Below are 16009 nucleotides of genomic sequence, written 5' to 3' on the forward strand. Positions count from 1 at the left end.
CAGTGTTGTGAACACAACTCACGTCAGCTGCGATCTCCTGGGCTCAAGCGATCCTACTGTCCTCAGCCTCCCATGTAGCTGTGACCACAGACACACGCCATCATGCCTGGCTAATTGTTTGATTTTTTGCAGAGGTGGGGGTCTCACTTTGTTGCCCAGGCCAGTCTAGAACGCCTGGGTTCAAGTGATCCTCCCACCTCGGCCTCCCAAAGTGCTGAGATTACAGGCGTGGACTTCTGTGCCCAGCTAGTATATATTTCTGATGATTTGAGCATAGGAACATTTCTCTATATCCTATTGTCACTGCCTCATGACTATATCCTGAATTGAATAACATGAGGATATCTTATCCTTTTCTTGTATAAGTGCCAAAGTGTGTGAATAATTTGTAACCTTTACTAACAACTTTGTATATACATGAAAATTCCATAATGCACATAATGGAAATATTTGAGTTTTTACCAGTTTAGCCTCTAAACATAAATTTACCTTGATTTTTGCTAGGCTAAACATGTGATTTACATTTGGGTAATATACTCATCATAACTACTTGCCTTAATTGTTCCCATATGCTTTTTTTTTTTTCTTTTTTTTCTGAGACAGAGTCTCATGCCTTCGCCCAGGCTGGAGTGCAGTGGCGTGATCTCGGCTCACTGCAACCTCTGCCCTCCGAGTTCAGCGATTCTTCTGCCTCAGCCTCCTGAGTAGCTGGGATTACAGGTGCCTGCCACTGCGCCTGGCTAATTTTTTGTATTTTTAGTAGAGATGGGGTTTCACCATCTTGGTCAGGCTGGTCTTAAACTCCTGACCTTGTGATCCATCTGCCTCGGCCTCCCAAAGTGCTGGGATTACAGGCGTGAGCCACCGCGCCCAGCCCCCATATGCTGTTTTAACGATTAAGAACTATTCAGTATTTCTCTATTCAACATATAAAAATGACCTGTCTTTATGTTTTCTGAACTGAAAGTGCATATTTTAAAAATCAAAGATGTATTTCTTTATAAAAAACATCTTACAATCATTATGAAACTCACTTCATTGTGCAGTCTCATTTTTAAAAGGTCTTGAGAGGATGACTTCTCTTTCTTTTCTTTTTTTTTTTTTTGCAAGGTGTTAATGTGTAATACAGGGTGACTCAGGTTGCCTACCCTTAGGAGTTTGTAATTCTAATACTGTGGACTTTCAGGTATACAACTAATGTGTATTATAGTGCAGTATAATTCAAGTACAGCCTTATGAATCACTAAGATTTCATTGTTCTTGTTTGAAAGAATAGTAGTTCTAATGTAAGGGCAAAGCATGATCAAGTTACATATAGGGTGACACATAGTTATTCAAGAATGGCAACTTTAATGTTTCCAGAGCAAAGGGAGTGGGCATTGTTTAAGGAAGCAAAACTAGAAGTGGACATTGGTGCTGATTGTAAAGGGCTCTGAGAAATAGGCAGAGGCAGCTGGCCTTTTCCCTAGAGGCTTCCAAGAGCCTTTGAAGACCTTACACCAGTGGTGTGATCTGATGATCACTTATGTGTTTTGCTAAGGTAGCTCTGGTGTCAATATTGGGAATACATTTGGGACAAGAAGAATTGTACTAATGAGGTTATTGTGGTGGAGACTAAGTTAAAAAGTAGGTTCCATGTAAAGATACTTCAGTGCTGATTGAAAGGAAGGAATAGATACGAGAGAAAATGACATCAGAACAAGTAGGACTGTGCTACTGAATGGATATAAGGTGTGAGGAAAGGGGGAAATTAAAGTGAATTCGACTGTGTATAAACCAGGGGCCCAGAGGATAATCATGAAACATGAAACAAAGGAAGACTTAGTGTGTGTGCTGGTAGAAGGTAGTGGAGGTACAATGAATTTAGTTTTAGACCTCTTTTAGGTTGGTAGAAATGGGACATATACACTATTCTGACTTACAGGCAGTTGCAGTTAGTCAAGGAGATGGATGAAAATGTAGGAATTATCTGTGTAATTGTGCTAATTGCAGATGTGGGAAGGATGAGATTTATTAAGAGAATATACTGCCAGTAGAGTATAGAATCTCGAGGAATGCTTTTTAATTAAATGTAATTAAGTATATGCTTAACTCATCTGATTTATATTAGGTGTGCAATTACATGTTTCTTATCTTTCTTCCTTTTAAAGGTTAGGTGAAAGTAAGAAAAGTAGTGAGAGATTTCAGACATTGAGTGAGAGGTATAGGATCTTGGAAATGAATGATCGTTAGAGACAGGTTGTACAGTTAAGTAAGATGACTACTTGAAAAACATTGTTTCATTGGACCATGGGAAGGTTGTTGCTAATCTTCAGTGGAGTAACTTCAGTAGAATTGATGAGAAAGGGGAGGCAAAGTGTAATATGTTATCATGTAATATGTGATATGCTTTATTGTCTGATGGTAATAAAGTTCAGAAAGTAGAGAACAGAATTTTCAAGATTGAGATAGAGTAACTTGAAATACCTTTATGTAAAAGTTGTGAAGTAACTTTTGAACTTTTATAAACTAATATGACTAGTTTGGGTAGATATGGTGGACTTGGGAAAAAAAAGACCACCTCTTGAATAAAATAAGAAGAAATACTTTGCTTTTACTTGTTTGTCCTTGACCAAATTATTTAATTTCTGTGGGTCCTCTTTGCTTAAATGGAGCTGAACATAATAACCTATTTCAATGGGTTTTCGTGAAGCTGTAAAGCTTTTAAGACAGTGCTTAGCATAGCATAAAGTACTTAACAAATAATAGCTAATATTACTATTGGGAAAAGTTTCAACATGGTAATATTGTAGATTATTACAAGATTATCATTGTAATATCAGTAGATGGCACTGATACCTAGCTACAGTATGGATCACATTCTCCTGTCAATAAACTCTTGTTTCTCCTAATTACATGAAAGACATTTGATATTGTTTATTAAAATTCCACATTCCTTAACGCAGCAGTCCCCAGCCTTTTTCGCACCAGGGACCAGTTTCAAGGAAGACAATTTTTTCACAAACCCAGGTTTGTGGGTTGGGGAATGGTTTTGCGATGAAACTGTTCCACCTCAGATCATGAGGCATTAGATTCTCATAGGAACATGCTCGCATGCACACTTCACAATAGGGTTTGCGCTCCTATGAGAATCTCATACCGCCGCTGATCTGACAGGAGGTGGAGCTCAGGCGGTAATGGTCACTTGTCCACTATTCACCTACTGTGCGGCTGGGTTCCTAACAGGCCATGGACTGGTACCAGTCTGTGGCCCCAGAGTTGGGGACCCCTGCCTTAATGGAACCTGCTTTTCACTGAAGTTGAAAATAGATGTAGCATTCTAGTTTGAAAAAAGCAGAAATCTTGCCCTTTAATCCTTGCAGTAAATGTAAGTGTCATGAGATATTTGTCATTGTGAAAACCTGATCCAGTGGACCCAGCTGTGGCATTTAGTAGGGTAAGCCCATTTGTGGAAGTCAGAGAGTTCTAGGAAGTCTTTGAGACAAAATCTTTTAAACTTGTCAGTGATCATCCTTAGTATCTGCACATACATACTGGAGCTATGTAGGCTTTAGTGTTGTAACATTCAAATGATGTGGTTTAAGTGAAAGACCATTATACATTGTAAAATGTACGTGTATAAGACTTTTTTTTTTATCTAATGGAATGACATTAGATAAAAAAAAAATCAGGTGATCAGGTTAGGAATTCTCTAGTTATACCAAGTATTAGTCAACTCTGTATTGCTATTTGTGTAATTAATTGGTGATGTGGATCTCCTGTAATAGTATGGCTCTAAGTGTTGCAACAATTAACAGAGGCCTTATGTATTTCCACAAATCACCAAGTTTAATTGGGAGGGCTTTTTGAAGGTACACAAAGTTTTTGTTGTTGTTGTTCTTTCTTTTTTCTGGAAACTGCTCCAGTATGGACAGCTGGCTTATTTCCAAATAGTTTAGACAAGTAGACTTTCACAATAAGGATTGGAGTTACATGCTTAAAGGAGTGTTGTAAAGAAACATAAGATGGTCCTTTTATTTGCCTAATGTCTATTCAGAAAGAAAGCGATAAGGTATTTGATGTTTGTGAATAAGCTCGAATGAGAATTCAAATGTGTTTGGGGGCTGAACTGTAAGTTATAAAAATTAGGCCAAAACCAGAGTGTGTATACTTTTAGCAATAATCATCTGATTGATAGTGATAGATATATTGCTTACTCAAAACTAATTTAGAGAAAGTATCAATTTAAGAATCATAGGTGGGGTGGACACAGTGGCTCACACCTGTAATCCCAGCACTTTGGGAGGCTGAGGCGGGTGGATCACTTGAGGCAGGAGTTTGAGATCAGCTTGGCCAAAATGGTGAAACCCCACCTCCACTAAAAATACAGAAAAGCTGGGCATGGTGGCAAGTGCCTGTGATTCCAACTACTCAGGAGGCGGAGGCAGAATTGCTTGAACCTGGGAGGTGGAGGCGGCAGTGAGCTGAGATCTTGCCACTGCACTCCAGCCTGGGCAACAGAGTGAGACTCCATCTCAAGAAAAAAAAAAAAAAAAAAGGAAAGAATCATAGATTTTTTTTTTTTTTTAGTATTAAGAGGAACAGGAATAAAATATAAGAAACATCTGTTTGTAAATTTTTAATGAAGAGAAAGAATATTTGATAAAACTTACTAGCATTTGCTGTGATTCATTAGTGTTTTTTAGGAGTTAATATGTGTCGAATAGTTACTGCATACCAGGAACTGTGTTTAGAGCTGTATATACATTATCTCAATTAACCCAAATAACAGAATACCTACGGTTTACAGAAATAGAAATTGATTCTGCTTCTAACAGGTAAAATTGAGGTTCACACCCCAGGCTTTTGGACTCCAGAACACTTGCTATTTCTAGTACATAATAATGAAATAATCACAGCTGTAGAGATCGTATTTCAAAATCTTATAGCCAAAAGTCACTCTTTAAGTATTATATAATATAATACTGAAAAAAATCTTTTAAATTGCATTAAAGGTTTTGATTTAGAAGTATAAGCATCTCTTCTATACTTGGGGCTTTGGTTCCAGGACCCCCAGGTATAACCAAAATCTGAGAATACATAAGTCAAATGTTGGCCCTATGGAACTTGGCATACAAGAAAAGTTGGTCCTCTCTATGCATGGGTTTCACTGTGTTTTCCATCCACATTCAGTTGAAAAAAATTTGTGTTTATGTGGACCCATGTAGTTAAAAACCATGTTGTTCAAGGGTCGGCTTTACTTCAACTCCTTGTTATTTATGAATATTATGCAAACGGAATTATTTTTTTCTCTTAAGATGTTTTTTCACGGATGCCTCTCATGAATGGCCTTATTGGACCCAGTCCTCATCTCCCACGTAACTCTTTGCCATCTGGAAGCGGACTGGGAGCTTTCTCTGCAATTGTACAATCCCCTTATCCTGATGCCAGGTACAAGACTTATTTTCTATGGAAACTTAAATTGCACTAATTTCTGTTTGATTTATATATAAATTAGTCTGCTTAAATGATTGTGTATGATATTATTGTATGTTGCATTTATTGTGGCTTTTGCTATAAATATGTTACTTTTAACTATTTTGTAATAGGTTTTAATGAAAGCTATACTTGAACATATATTAAAAAGTTATTTTATGTTTATAAAGTAAAGATATTTATTTTTTCCCAGGGATAAAAATTCAGCCTTTAATCCAATGGCAAGTGATCCTAACAACTCTTGGACATTATCAGCTCCCACTGTGGAAGGAGAAAATGACGCAATGTTGAATGCCCAGAGAAGCACGCTTAAGTGGGAGAAAGAGGAGGCTCTGGGTGAAATGGCAACAGTTGCCCCAGTTCTCTACACCAATATTAATTTCCCCAACTTAAAGGAAGAATTCCCTGGTAAGTCATGAATATATTATTTCTCTCTTTTACCAACATTTTCGCATGTGCAATACCTTTTTTTTTAACTGCAATAGAAAGGTAGCTTAACTAATTTTCGTCTATGATGACCCACAACATAAAGATTCCCTAGATGTCTAGAAACATCTTGCATTTTACTTTGTCCTAGAACCTGCATCCATCCTCATATTTCCCAAAAATTAGTTTCAATTAGTGAAATGGTCGGTTTTTCAGCTCCTAGCAGTACTTATTAATATGCAGAAATCAATGTTACGTGATTCTTTAAAAAATTTCTAGAACCCAAACTATCATTTAATCAAAAATACCGCTAGGCTAAATCAGTGAATCCTAAATAGTGTTTTTATGAAACGAATTCAATATTGTCTTCCCTTCTTCCCCTCTCACTTTCCCTGACTGTCCAGCTATTACCACTGCCTCTTGGAAAACACAGATGATAATAGTACAGTTTGTGAAAATTCTGATTAACCAGTAAATGAGAAATTTGGATTAATGAAATGTCAATTATTGAATATATGCAAGCAATGCGGTTTTATTATTTTGATTTGGTGTCAGACAAACCAGGATTGAAAAAGTTATTCAGACTCAGTTTTGTAATAGTTTCCCAGCTATCTATCAATACACAAACTCTTAAATTACTAGAGGGGTACCTGGAAGTGACTTTTCATTTGGATGACCCCTGTTTTAAGGTACCTTTTTGGATTGGCGTCTTCATGGTACTTTATTCATTATGTATTGTAATAAATGAAATGCTTTTTATCTAACAACAGAAATCAGTGGTTTGATGCGGGGAGACCTGTGAAGGCAGTGTCCCATTCTTCAGCCACTTTCTTTCCATGCTTACATTTGCTGTTTATGAACATACATGGGTATGTTGTCATTTTGTGTCAGCACAAATTGTCCTTACAGCAGAGCTGTAACTTTTTTAAAAGTAATTTTCTTTAATAATTTTACTTTGTGACTCAAGAACCTCATGAAATACTGTGTTAAAGCTGTTGGTCTGTGAACTGATTTTTCATTTTCATTGGCTTTTTGGAAGCTTGCTTTCTTTTTGTAATGTGGAATAAATAATTTCTGTATTTATCATTAACTGTTGATCTTACCCAGGCTTCTTCATTTTGTATACCATGATGACACTGAATTTCATATAAATGGTTTGAACTCATTACTTTTCCATGTGTTTGTTGTCCACAAATGCTAGTGAGATGCTTATTTATGACTTTGTTTACTTCTGGTAGGTCAAACTGATAGATTTCTGTTTAGCACAGATGTTTTGCAAACTTGCACTTTGGTTCTGGTGGTATCTTACCACCAGAGGGAATTTATTATGTTTGGCTTACATTTTTGCTACTTTGTCCCTTGAATCTAAAAACTTCCCAACTTTACAAGCTAGGTTGTTAATAAGGCAACACTTCATTTAGAAAACATTTGTTTGGCCTGCAGTGTGCCAGGATCTTTGTTCTTTGTAAAAAACTTAATATAGGTGTATGACCTCATGAGAATATGGCCTGAATAAGATTAACTGTCAGCAGTTCATCAACATTCTTTATTACAACACATCATTAGCATGGCTCTGAGAAAGTGTTATACTCTGTTCTTTTGTTGCAGATTGGACTACTAGAGTGAAGCAAATTGCCAAATTGTGGAGAAAAGCAAGCTCACAAGAAAGAGCACCATATGTGGTATTTTAAGAAACTCCTATCTTCTAAATATTTAAATACAGTGCTTGAACCTTATTTGTATTAGGTTAATAAAAAAACAAATTTCCATTTCAGAAAATGCTTGTTAGTACCTGTACAACAAGCAACTTTATTTTTACAGTGATTTTCTAACTCCTTATGTCTTAATAGAGAGTGTGACATTTTTATAAGCAAGTTAACAGAACCAAAATGTTGAAGATTGAAAATCAGCTATTTTAGGGGGGAAGGAGTAATTCATTTCACTTTAAAATTGTTTTATCTCTTCAGCAGAGGTACAGTTGGCAGTCTGTATCCATGAGTTCTGTATCTGTGGATTCAACCAACCATGGATCAAAAATATTTTGGAAAAACATCTATACTGAAATTGTACAGACTCTTTTCCTTGTCATGGTTTTTAAAACAATATAACAACGATTTACATAGCATTTATATTGTGTTAAGTATTACAAGTAATCTAAAGATGACTTAAAGTATACAGGAGGGGCCAGACACAGTGGCCCGCACCTATAATCCCAGCAGTTTGAGAGGCCAAGGTGGGCAGTTGGCTTGAGCCCAGGAGTTCAAGACCAGCCTGGGCAACATAGCAAAAACCTCATCTCTATAAAAAATGAAAAAATTAGCTGGGTATGATGGCGCATGCCTGTAGTCTCAGCTACTTGAGAGACTTGAGGGGTTGAGGCTTCAGTGAGCCAAAATTGTACCACTGCATTCCAGCCTAGGTGACAGAGCAAGACCCTGCTGGGTCAAAAAATAAAAAGGGAGAAAGTATACAGGAGGATATGTGTAGGTTATATGCAAATACTGTGACATTTTCTATAAGGGACTTGAGCATCTGTGGATTTTGGTATCTGCAGGGAATCCTGGAACCAATACCCCATGGATACAGAGGGACAACTGTACTAAATTTGGAGACTGGATTGGCATGCCTCAGTGTCTTCCACAGTCACCTCTTTTCTTGTTAGGTTTCATAGAGAATCTTTGTGCATCTTGAAAGAGAAATATTTAGACATCTTTAAAGAGTTTTTGTCACATAATCTTTGCCATGAACTATTAGGTAATTTTATAAGATTCGCAGTTCATATGGTAAATTATTTTCTCCCAAAGAGCCAAATTAAGATTGTCAGCTGGAACCAAATCCTTGCTTTCGTTTTAAAGCATATTAAATCTGTATTATTGTTGGAAAATATATATATTTTCCAGCTTGTTCCCCAGTGCACATGTTTTCAGTTACAATGATTATTTTGGATAGAGCATATATGTGTGTATATGCTCTATCACATATATAGATGTATTGATATGCTGTGTTTTATCTTGAATTATGTAATGACAGAATTTTTAAAATTTTTAAGTGATTTCTTTAATGATACATTTCAAATATCCAGATTTTTTTTTTTTAAGACTGATTGGATATTTTTCCTTTTTCTAAATTTTTTTTTTTTTTTTTTTGAGTTGGAGCTTCACAGTTGTTGCCCAGGCTGGAGTGCAATGGTGCGATCTCGGCTCACTGTCTGCCTTCCAGATTCAAGCGATTCTCCTGCCTCAGCCTCCCAAGTAGCTGGGATTACAGGCATGTGCCACCATGCCTGGCTGATTTTTCTTTTTCTTTTTTATTTTTTGAGACAGAGTTTTGCTCTTGTTGCCCAGGCTGGAGTGCAACGGTGCGATCTTGGCTCACCACAACCTCCGCCTCCCAGGTTCAAGTGATTCTCCTGCCTCAGCCTCCCGAGTAGCCGGGATTACAGGCATGTGCCACCACACCTGGCTAATTTTGTATTTTTAGTAGAGATGGGGTGTCTCCATGTTGGTCAGGCTGTTGTCGAACTCCCGACCTCAGGTGATCCGCCTGTCTCAGCCTCCCAAAGTACTGGGATTACAGGTGTGAGCCACTGCGGCCGGCCTAATTTTGTATTTTTAGTAGAGGTGGGGTTTCACCATGTTGGTCAGGCTGATCTCGAACACCTGACCTCAGGTGATCCACCTGCCTTGGCCTCCCGAAGTGCTGGGATTACGAGCATGAGCCACCATGCCTGGCCCCAGCCCCTTCTTTCTAAATTGAAGGAGACATAATTTCTAAGGATGTGTTAAGAAAACTAGGAGCTAAAATATTAAATCACACCTAGGATCTTTAAGCTTAATTCAAATACATAGAAATATATCCTCAACTGATAGGTACTGTGCACTGTAAAGAGAAGATGAGTTAGTGTCCAGATCCTTTTTTGGGAGGTGCCGTAAGTATTTCAACTATTTTACCTGACTTTTTTTTCTTTTATTTGAGAAAGTTCATGATAGTTTTATTTTATTCCTTAAAACATTTAACATAATCTGGGAAATTTTTTTTCTTCTTTTGTCAAAGCAAAAAGCCAGAGATAACAGAGCTGCTTTACGTATTAATAAAGTACAGATGTCAAATGATTCCATGAAAAGGCAGCAACAGCAAGATAGCATTGATCCCAGCTCTCGTGTTGATTCGGAGCTTTTTAAAGATCCTTTAAAGCAAAGAGAATCAGAACATGAACAGGAATGGAAATTTAGACAGGTATGGAATTTTTGGATAATCTACTTTTTGAAGTTGCATTTTTGTTTTGAGAAGGGAGGTCTTTGCATTATTATTTTAGAATATAGTTCTTAGACCATGAAAATTTGATTTAGGATAGACTTGTTTCTCTTTCCAGTAAAATATATTTGGGAAGTATAAATTGATTTGGGAAGTTTATCGAAATATTATAAACAATATACTGCCCTAGGCACAAATGGAACATACCATGATGAGTAATTTCTCTTCTTCAGGAATTCATAATCTAATATGGGAGCAATCCGGTAGCTGCTGACATCAAACAAATTAACTTTCTGTTGCTTTTTCCCCCCATGATGGTAGTTTTCTTCCTTAACCTAAATATGATTGCTTTTTCTTTTCTATTTTAATAGCAAATGCATCAGAAAAGTAAGCAGCAAGCTGAAATTGAAGCCACACAGAAACTTGAACAGGTGAAAAATGAGCAGCAGCAGCAGCAACAACAGCAGTTTGGTTCTCAGCATCTTCTGGTTCAGTCTGGTTCAGATACACCAAGTAGTGGGATACAGAGTCCTTTGACACCTCAGCCTGGCAATGGAAATATGTCTCCTGCACAGTCATTCCATAAAGAACTGTTTACAAAACAGCCACCCAGTACCCCTACGTCTACATCTTCAGATGATGTGTTTGTAAAACCACAAGCTCCACCTCCTCCTCCAGCCCCATCCCGGATTCCCATCCAGGATAGTCTTTCTCAGGCTCAGACTTCTCAGCCACCTTCACCACAAGTGTTTTCACCTGGGTCCTCTAACTCAGGACCACCATCTCCAATGGATCCATATGCAAAAATGGTTGGTACCCCTTGACCATCTCCTGTGGGCCATAGTTTTTCCAGAAGAAATTCTGCTGCACCAGTGGAAAACTGTACACCTTTATCATCGGTATCTAGGCCCCTTCAAATGAATGATACAACAGCAAATAGGCCATCCCCAGTCAGAGATTTATGTTCTTCCTCCAAGACAAATAATGACCCTTATGCAAAACCTCCAGACACACCTAGGCCTGTGATGACAGATCAATTTCCCAAATCCTTGGGCCTATCCCGGTCTCCTGTAGTTTCAGAACAAATTGCAAAAGGCCCTGTAGCAGCTGGAACCAATGATCACTTTACTAAACCATCTCCTAGGGCAGATGTGTTTCAAAGACAAAGGCTACCTGACTCATACGCACGACCCTTGTTGACACCTGCACCTCTTGATAGTGGTCCTGGACCTTTTAAGACTCTAATGCAACCTCCTCCATCCTCTCAGGATCCTTGTGAATCAGTGTCACAGGCATCAAGGCGATTGTCTGTTGACCCTTATGAAAGGCCTGCTTTGACACCAAGACCTATAGATAATTTTTCTCATAATCAGTCAAATGATCCATAGAGTCAGCCTCCCCTAATCCCACATGCAGCAATGAATGAATCTTTTGCCCATCCTTCAAGGGCTTTTTCCCAGCCTGGAACCATATCAAGGCCAACATCTCAGGACCCATACTCCCAATCCCCAGGAACTCCACAAGCTGTTGTAGATTCTTATTCCCAATCTTCAGGAACAGCTAGGTCCAGTACAGACCCTTACTCTCAACCTCCTGGAACTCCCCGGCCTACTACTGTTGACCCATATAGTCAGCAGCCCCCAACCCCAAGACCATCTACACAAACTGACTTGTTTGTTACACCTGTAACTAATCAGAGGCATTCTGATCCGTATGCTCATCCTCCTGGAACACCAAGACCTGGAATTTCTGTCCCTTACTGTCAGCCACCAGCAACACCAAGGCCAAGGATTTCAGAGGGTTTTACTAGGTCCTCAATGACAAGACCAGTCCTCCTGCCAAATCAGGATCCTTTCCTGCAAGCAGCACAAAACCGAGGACCAGCTTTACCTGGCCTGTTGGTAAGGCCACCTGATACATGTTCCCAGACACCTAGGCCCCCTGCACCTGGTCTTTCAGACACATTTAGCCGTGTTTCCCCATCTGCTGCCCGTGATCCCTATGATCAGCCTCCAATGACTCCAGGATCTCAGTCTGACTCTTTTGGAACAAGTCAAACTGCCCATGATGTTGCTGATCAGCCAAGGCCTGGATCAGAGGGGAGCTTCTGTGCATCTTCAAACTCTCCAATGCACTTCCAAGGCCAGCAGTTCTCTGGTGTCTCCCAGCTTCCTGGACCTGTGCCAACTTCAGGAGTAACTGATACACAGAATACTGTAAATATGGCTCAATACAGAGAAATTGAGACAGGTAAACACATTGTATGTTCTCAGTTTTAAATGTATTATTTGAGGAAGCTGTTCATTTCATCAAACTGAGTAATTTCTACACAGGAGTTAATTTTTTATTTTTTTTATTCTGTAGAGTTTGTCATACTGCAAAAAAGAAAAATGAAATTGACGAAATTAACACCAGTTTAATTTATTCTGTATCTGATTTCAGTCTTCACAAATTCGCAGGGGAATCCTTAAATATTAAAGCTTTGTTTTGTGATAGTTGTCTGGCAAGGAAAAGAACCCAAATCATCAAATTATTTTTCCTAATATATTGAATAGTTAAATGTAACTGGTATTTCATCAAACTTTGAAACATTACCATAGCCACATAATGAAAGTATCAGGATTTAAAAAGCCACTAACCTGTCAGGCATGGTGGCGCATGCTTGTAATCCCAGCTACTTGAGAGGCTGAGACAGGAGGATCGCTTGAGTCCAGGAATTTGAGGCCAGCCTGGGCAACATAGCAAGATCCCATATCTAAAAATAAAAAGCCAGTAACCTTTAAAAAGCCATTAATTACCACAAATCCCAGTGATTTTTGTTTCTTCCCATTTAGCGGCAGAAGTTACGTGAAATCATTCTCCAGCAGCAACAGCAGCAGAAGATTGCAGTCGACAGGAGAAGGGGTCACAGGATTCACCCGCAGTGCCTCATCCAGGGCCTCTTCAACACTGGCAACCAGAGAATGTTAACCAGGCTTTCACCAGACCCCCACCTCCCTATCCTGGGAACATTAGGTCTCCTGTTGCCCCTCCTTTAGGACCTAGATATGCTGTTTTCCCAAAAGATCAGCGTGGACCCTATCCTCCTGATGTTGCTAGTATGGGGATGAGACCTCATGGATTTAGGTAATGCTTTTAATTTCCTGCCAAATTTAAATTGCTATTAGAAGAGGGAAACAGAGCTGGGTGTGGTGGCTATTGCCTGTAATCCTAGCTACTGGGTGAGGCAGGAGGATTGCTTGAGGCTAGGAGTTTGAGACCGGCCTGGGCAATATAGTGAGACCACCCCCCACCTCTTAAATTTAAAAATTTTTAAAAAGAAATAGACAAATGAAGTTAGTATTAATCAGGAAGCTGTTACTGCTTTCTACTTCTTTCTCCCCTTTGAAATATATATAATCAGCTATTTAATGCTAATGAGAGGTCATAGACATTTTTTTCCTCTAAGAACTCTACAGACTCTGAAAACATTACCTTTGTCTTTAAGTATTAACTGTGTTAGCATTACCTTGCACCCTTAATGATGTAGTTTATCATATGACATCCTCAAAATGTAGCTATTCTGTATAGGCAAGGCCTCCTACGACGTGATGAGACTTGTCCTCTCTCCAAATTTCTACCTTTTAACTTTACATTCTAAATTAATTTTAGGCTGGGCGCAGTGGCTCAGGCCTGTAATCCCAATACTTTGGGAGGCCGAGGTGGGCGGATCACTTGAGGTCAGGAGTTCGAGACCAACCTGGCCAACATGGTAAAACCCTGCCTCTAGTAAAAATACAAAAATTGGCCGGCCATGGCGGCATGCACCGCGCCTGTATTCACAGCTACTCAGGAGGCTGAGACAAAAGGATCGCTTGAACCCAGGAGGTGGAGGTTGCAGTGAGCCGAGGTCACGCCACTGCACTCCAGCCTGGGAGACAGAACAAGACTCTGTCGCAATTTAAAAAGTAATAAATTTTAGAGATTTCCAAACTGAAAGGACTTTCCCTTTAGGAACTTTCCATGGTGAGATAGGGTTGTAAGTTAGTGGTGATGAATCACAAGAATGTTTCCTTTTTCAAAGTGGCTAAAGTCAAAGCCAAACCTATGCCCTAGTTATAATAAGGAAATAGTTCTTTAAGATATGCTTTTTAGTTTTATGTCTTTTAGTCTTATATCTACCTCCATGTTATATTCTTTTAGTTAACTTTTCTTCTACCTTAGTTATAATTTATGCCTCTTTCTACATTTTATATTCTGTGTAAATTGCCTGTAATCTTACTCTTAATTTCCCTTTTTTCTTCCACCTTGTTATGATTTATGCCTCTTGCTATGCTTTGTATTCTGTGTAAGTTGCCTGTAATCCTGTCTAGAAGGAAGTACAATATAAAATAGTCCAACAATTTATTCATTTACTTAATCTTTATAGATGAGGCCTACTCGTCTTTTTCTCTAAGTTTAATCTGTCCCATCATCAAACCTGTGCCTTTGTAGTCTCATGTACTGAGGCCTCTAAGTCCCTCAATAGATATGAAGACCTATCTTCATTCAAACATCCTCCCCAAATCAGCTTCCTCCATCGAACCTCCCTAAATATAGATAAAAGAAACTCTTCCTGAAAAAGTCCAGTAGTATTGTTCTTATCTCTGAACAATTGATTTCATCTGCTTGGTTGTTGTTCCTTCGTCTTCATTTTTGTTTTCTGTTAAATCTTAAGCCTTTAGAGCTCAGATATGGTGTTCATTATAGGATTCTTAGCAAAATCTTACTTGCATATGAATACCTGTAAATACTTTTTAATGGTGATAGCTTTGCTTTTGTAAGTCATTGTATTTGGCAACATTTTGTATGTATAGTTTAATTGAAGACTTTTCTTTTTTTCAACTTAACTCTAAATTTAACATAATACCTATTTGCTTTTTTTTTTTTAAAGATTTGGATTTCCAGGAGGTAGTCATGGTACCATGCCGAGTCAAGAGCGCTTCCTTGTGCCTCCTCAACAAATACAGGGATCTAGAGTTTCTCCACAGCTAAGAAGATCAATATCTGTAGATATGCCTAGGCCTTTAAATAACTCACAGATGAATAATCCAGTTGGACTTCCTCAGCATTTTTCACCACAGAGCTTGCCAGTTCAGCAGCACAACATACTGGGCCAAGCATATATTGAACTGAGACATAGGGCTTCTGACGGAAGGCAGTGACTGCCTTTCAGTGCTCCACCTGGCAGCGTTGTAGAGGCATCTTCTAATCTGAGACATGGAAACTTCATTCCCCGGCCAGACTTTCCGGGCCCTAGACACACAGAGCCCATGAGACGACCTCCCCAGGGTATACCTAATCAGCTACCTGTGCACCCAGATTTGGAACAAGTGCCACCATCTCAACAAGAGCAAGGTCATTCTGTCCATTCATCTTCTGTGGTCATGAGGACTCTGAACCATCCACTAGGTGGTGAATTTTCAGAAGCTCCTTTGTCAACATCTGTACCATCTGAAACAACGTCTGATAATTTACAGATAGCCACCCAACCTTCTGATGGTCTAGAAGAACTCGATTCTGATGACCCTTCTGTGAAAGAACTGGATGTTGAAGACCTTGAGGGGGTTGAAGTCAAAGACTTAGATGATGAAGATCTTGAAAACTTAAATTTAGATACAGAGGATGGCAAGGTAGTTGAATTGGATACTTTAGATAATTTGGAAACTAATGATCCCAACCTGGATGACCTCTTAAGGTCAGGAGAGTTTGATATCATTGCATATACAGATCCAGAACTTGACATGGGAGATAAGAAAAGCATGTTTAATGAGGAAGTAGACCTTCCAATTGATGATAAGTTAGATAATCAGTGTGTATCTGTTGAACCAAAAAA

At 38.8% G+C, this 16009-nt stretch overlaps 1 protein-coding gene across 1 annotated transcript in view; it reads left to right on the forward strand.

Moving 5' to 3' along the window:
• The window catches only part of LOC100432889 (histone-lysine N-methyltransferase 2C-like), a 105007-nt gene that overhangs the window by 46957 nt on the left and 42041 nt on the right, over positions 1 to 16009 (forward strand). Inside the window, 9 exon segments of the mRNA XM_063725810.1 lie at positions 5298 to 5430; positions 5669 to 5883; positions 7510 to 7583; positions 9955 to 10137; positions 10527 to 12385; positions 12387 to 12405; positions 12990 to 13041; positions 13044 to 13281; positions 15068 to 16008. Of these exon segments, the coding sequence (XP_063581880.1) occupies positions 5298 to 5430; positions 5669 to 5883; positions 7510 to 7583; positions 9955 to 10137; positions 10527 to 12385; positions 12387 to 12405; positions 12990 to 13041; positions 13044 to 13281; positions 15068 to 16008 (3714 nt within the window).

The sequence above is a fragment of the Pongo abelii genome, chromosome 6 (genome assembly GCF_028885655.2).
Source record: "Pongo abelii isolate AG06213 chromosome 6, NHGRI_mPonAbe1-v2.0_pri, whole genome shotgun sequence".
Taxonomy (NCBI): domain Eukaryota; kingdom Metazoa; phylum Chordata; class Mammalia; order Primates; family Hominidae; genus Pongo; species Pongo abelii.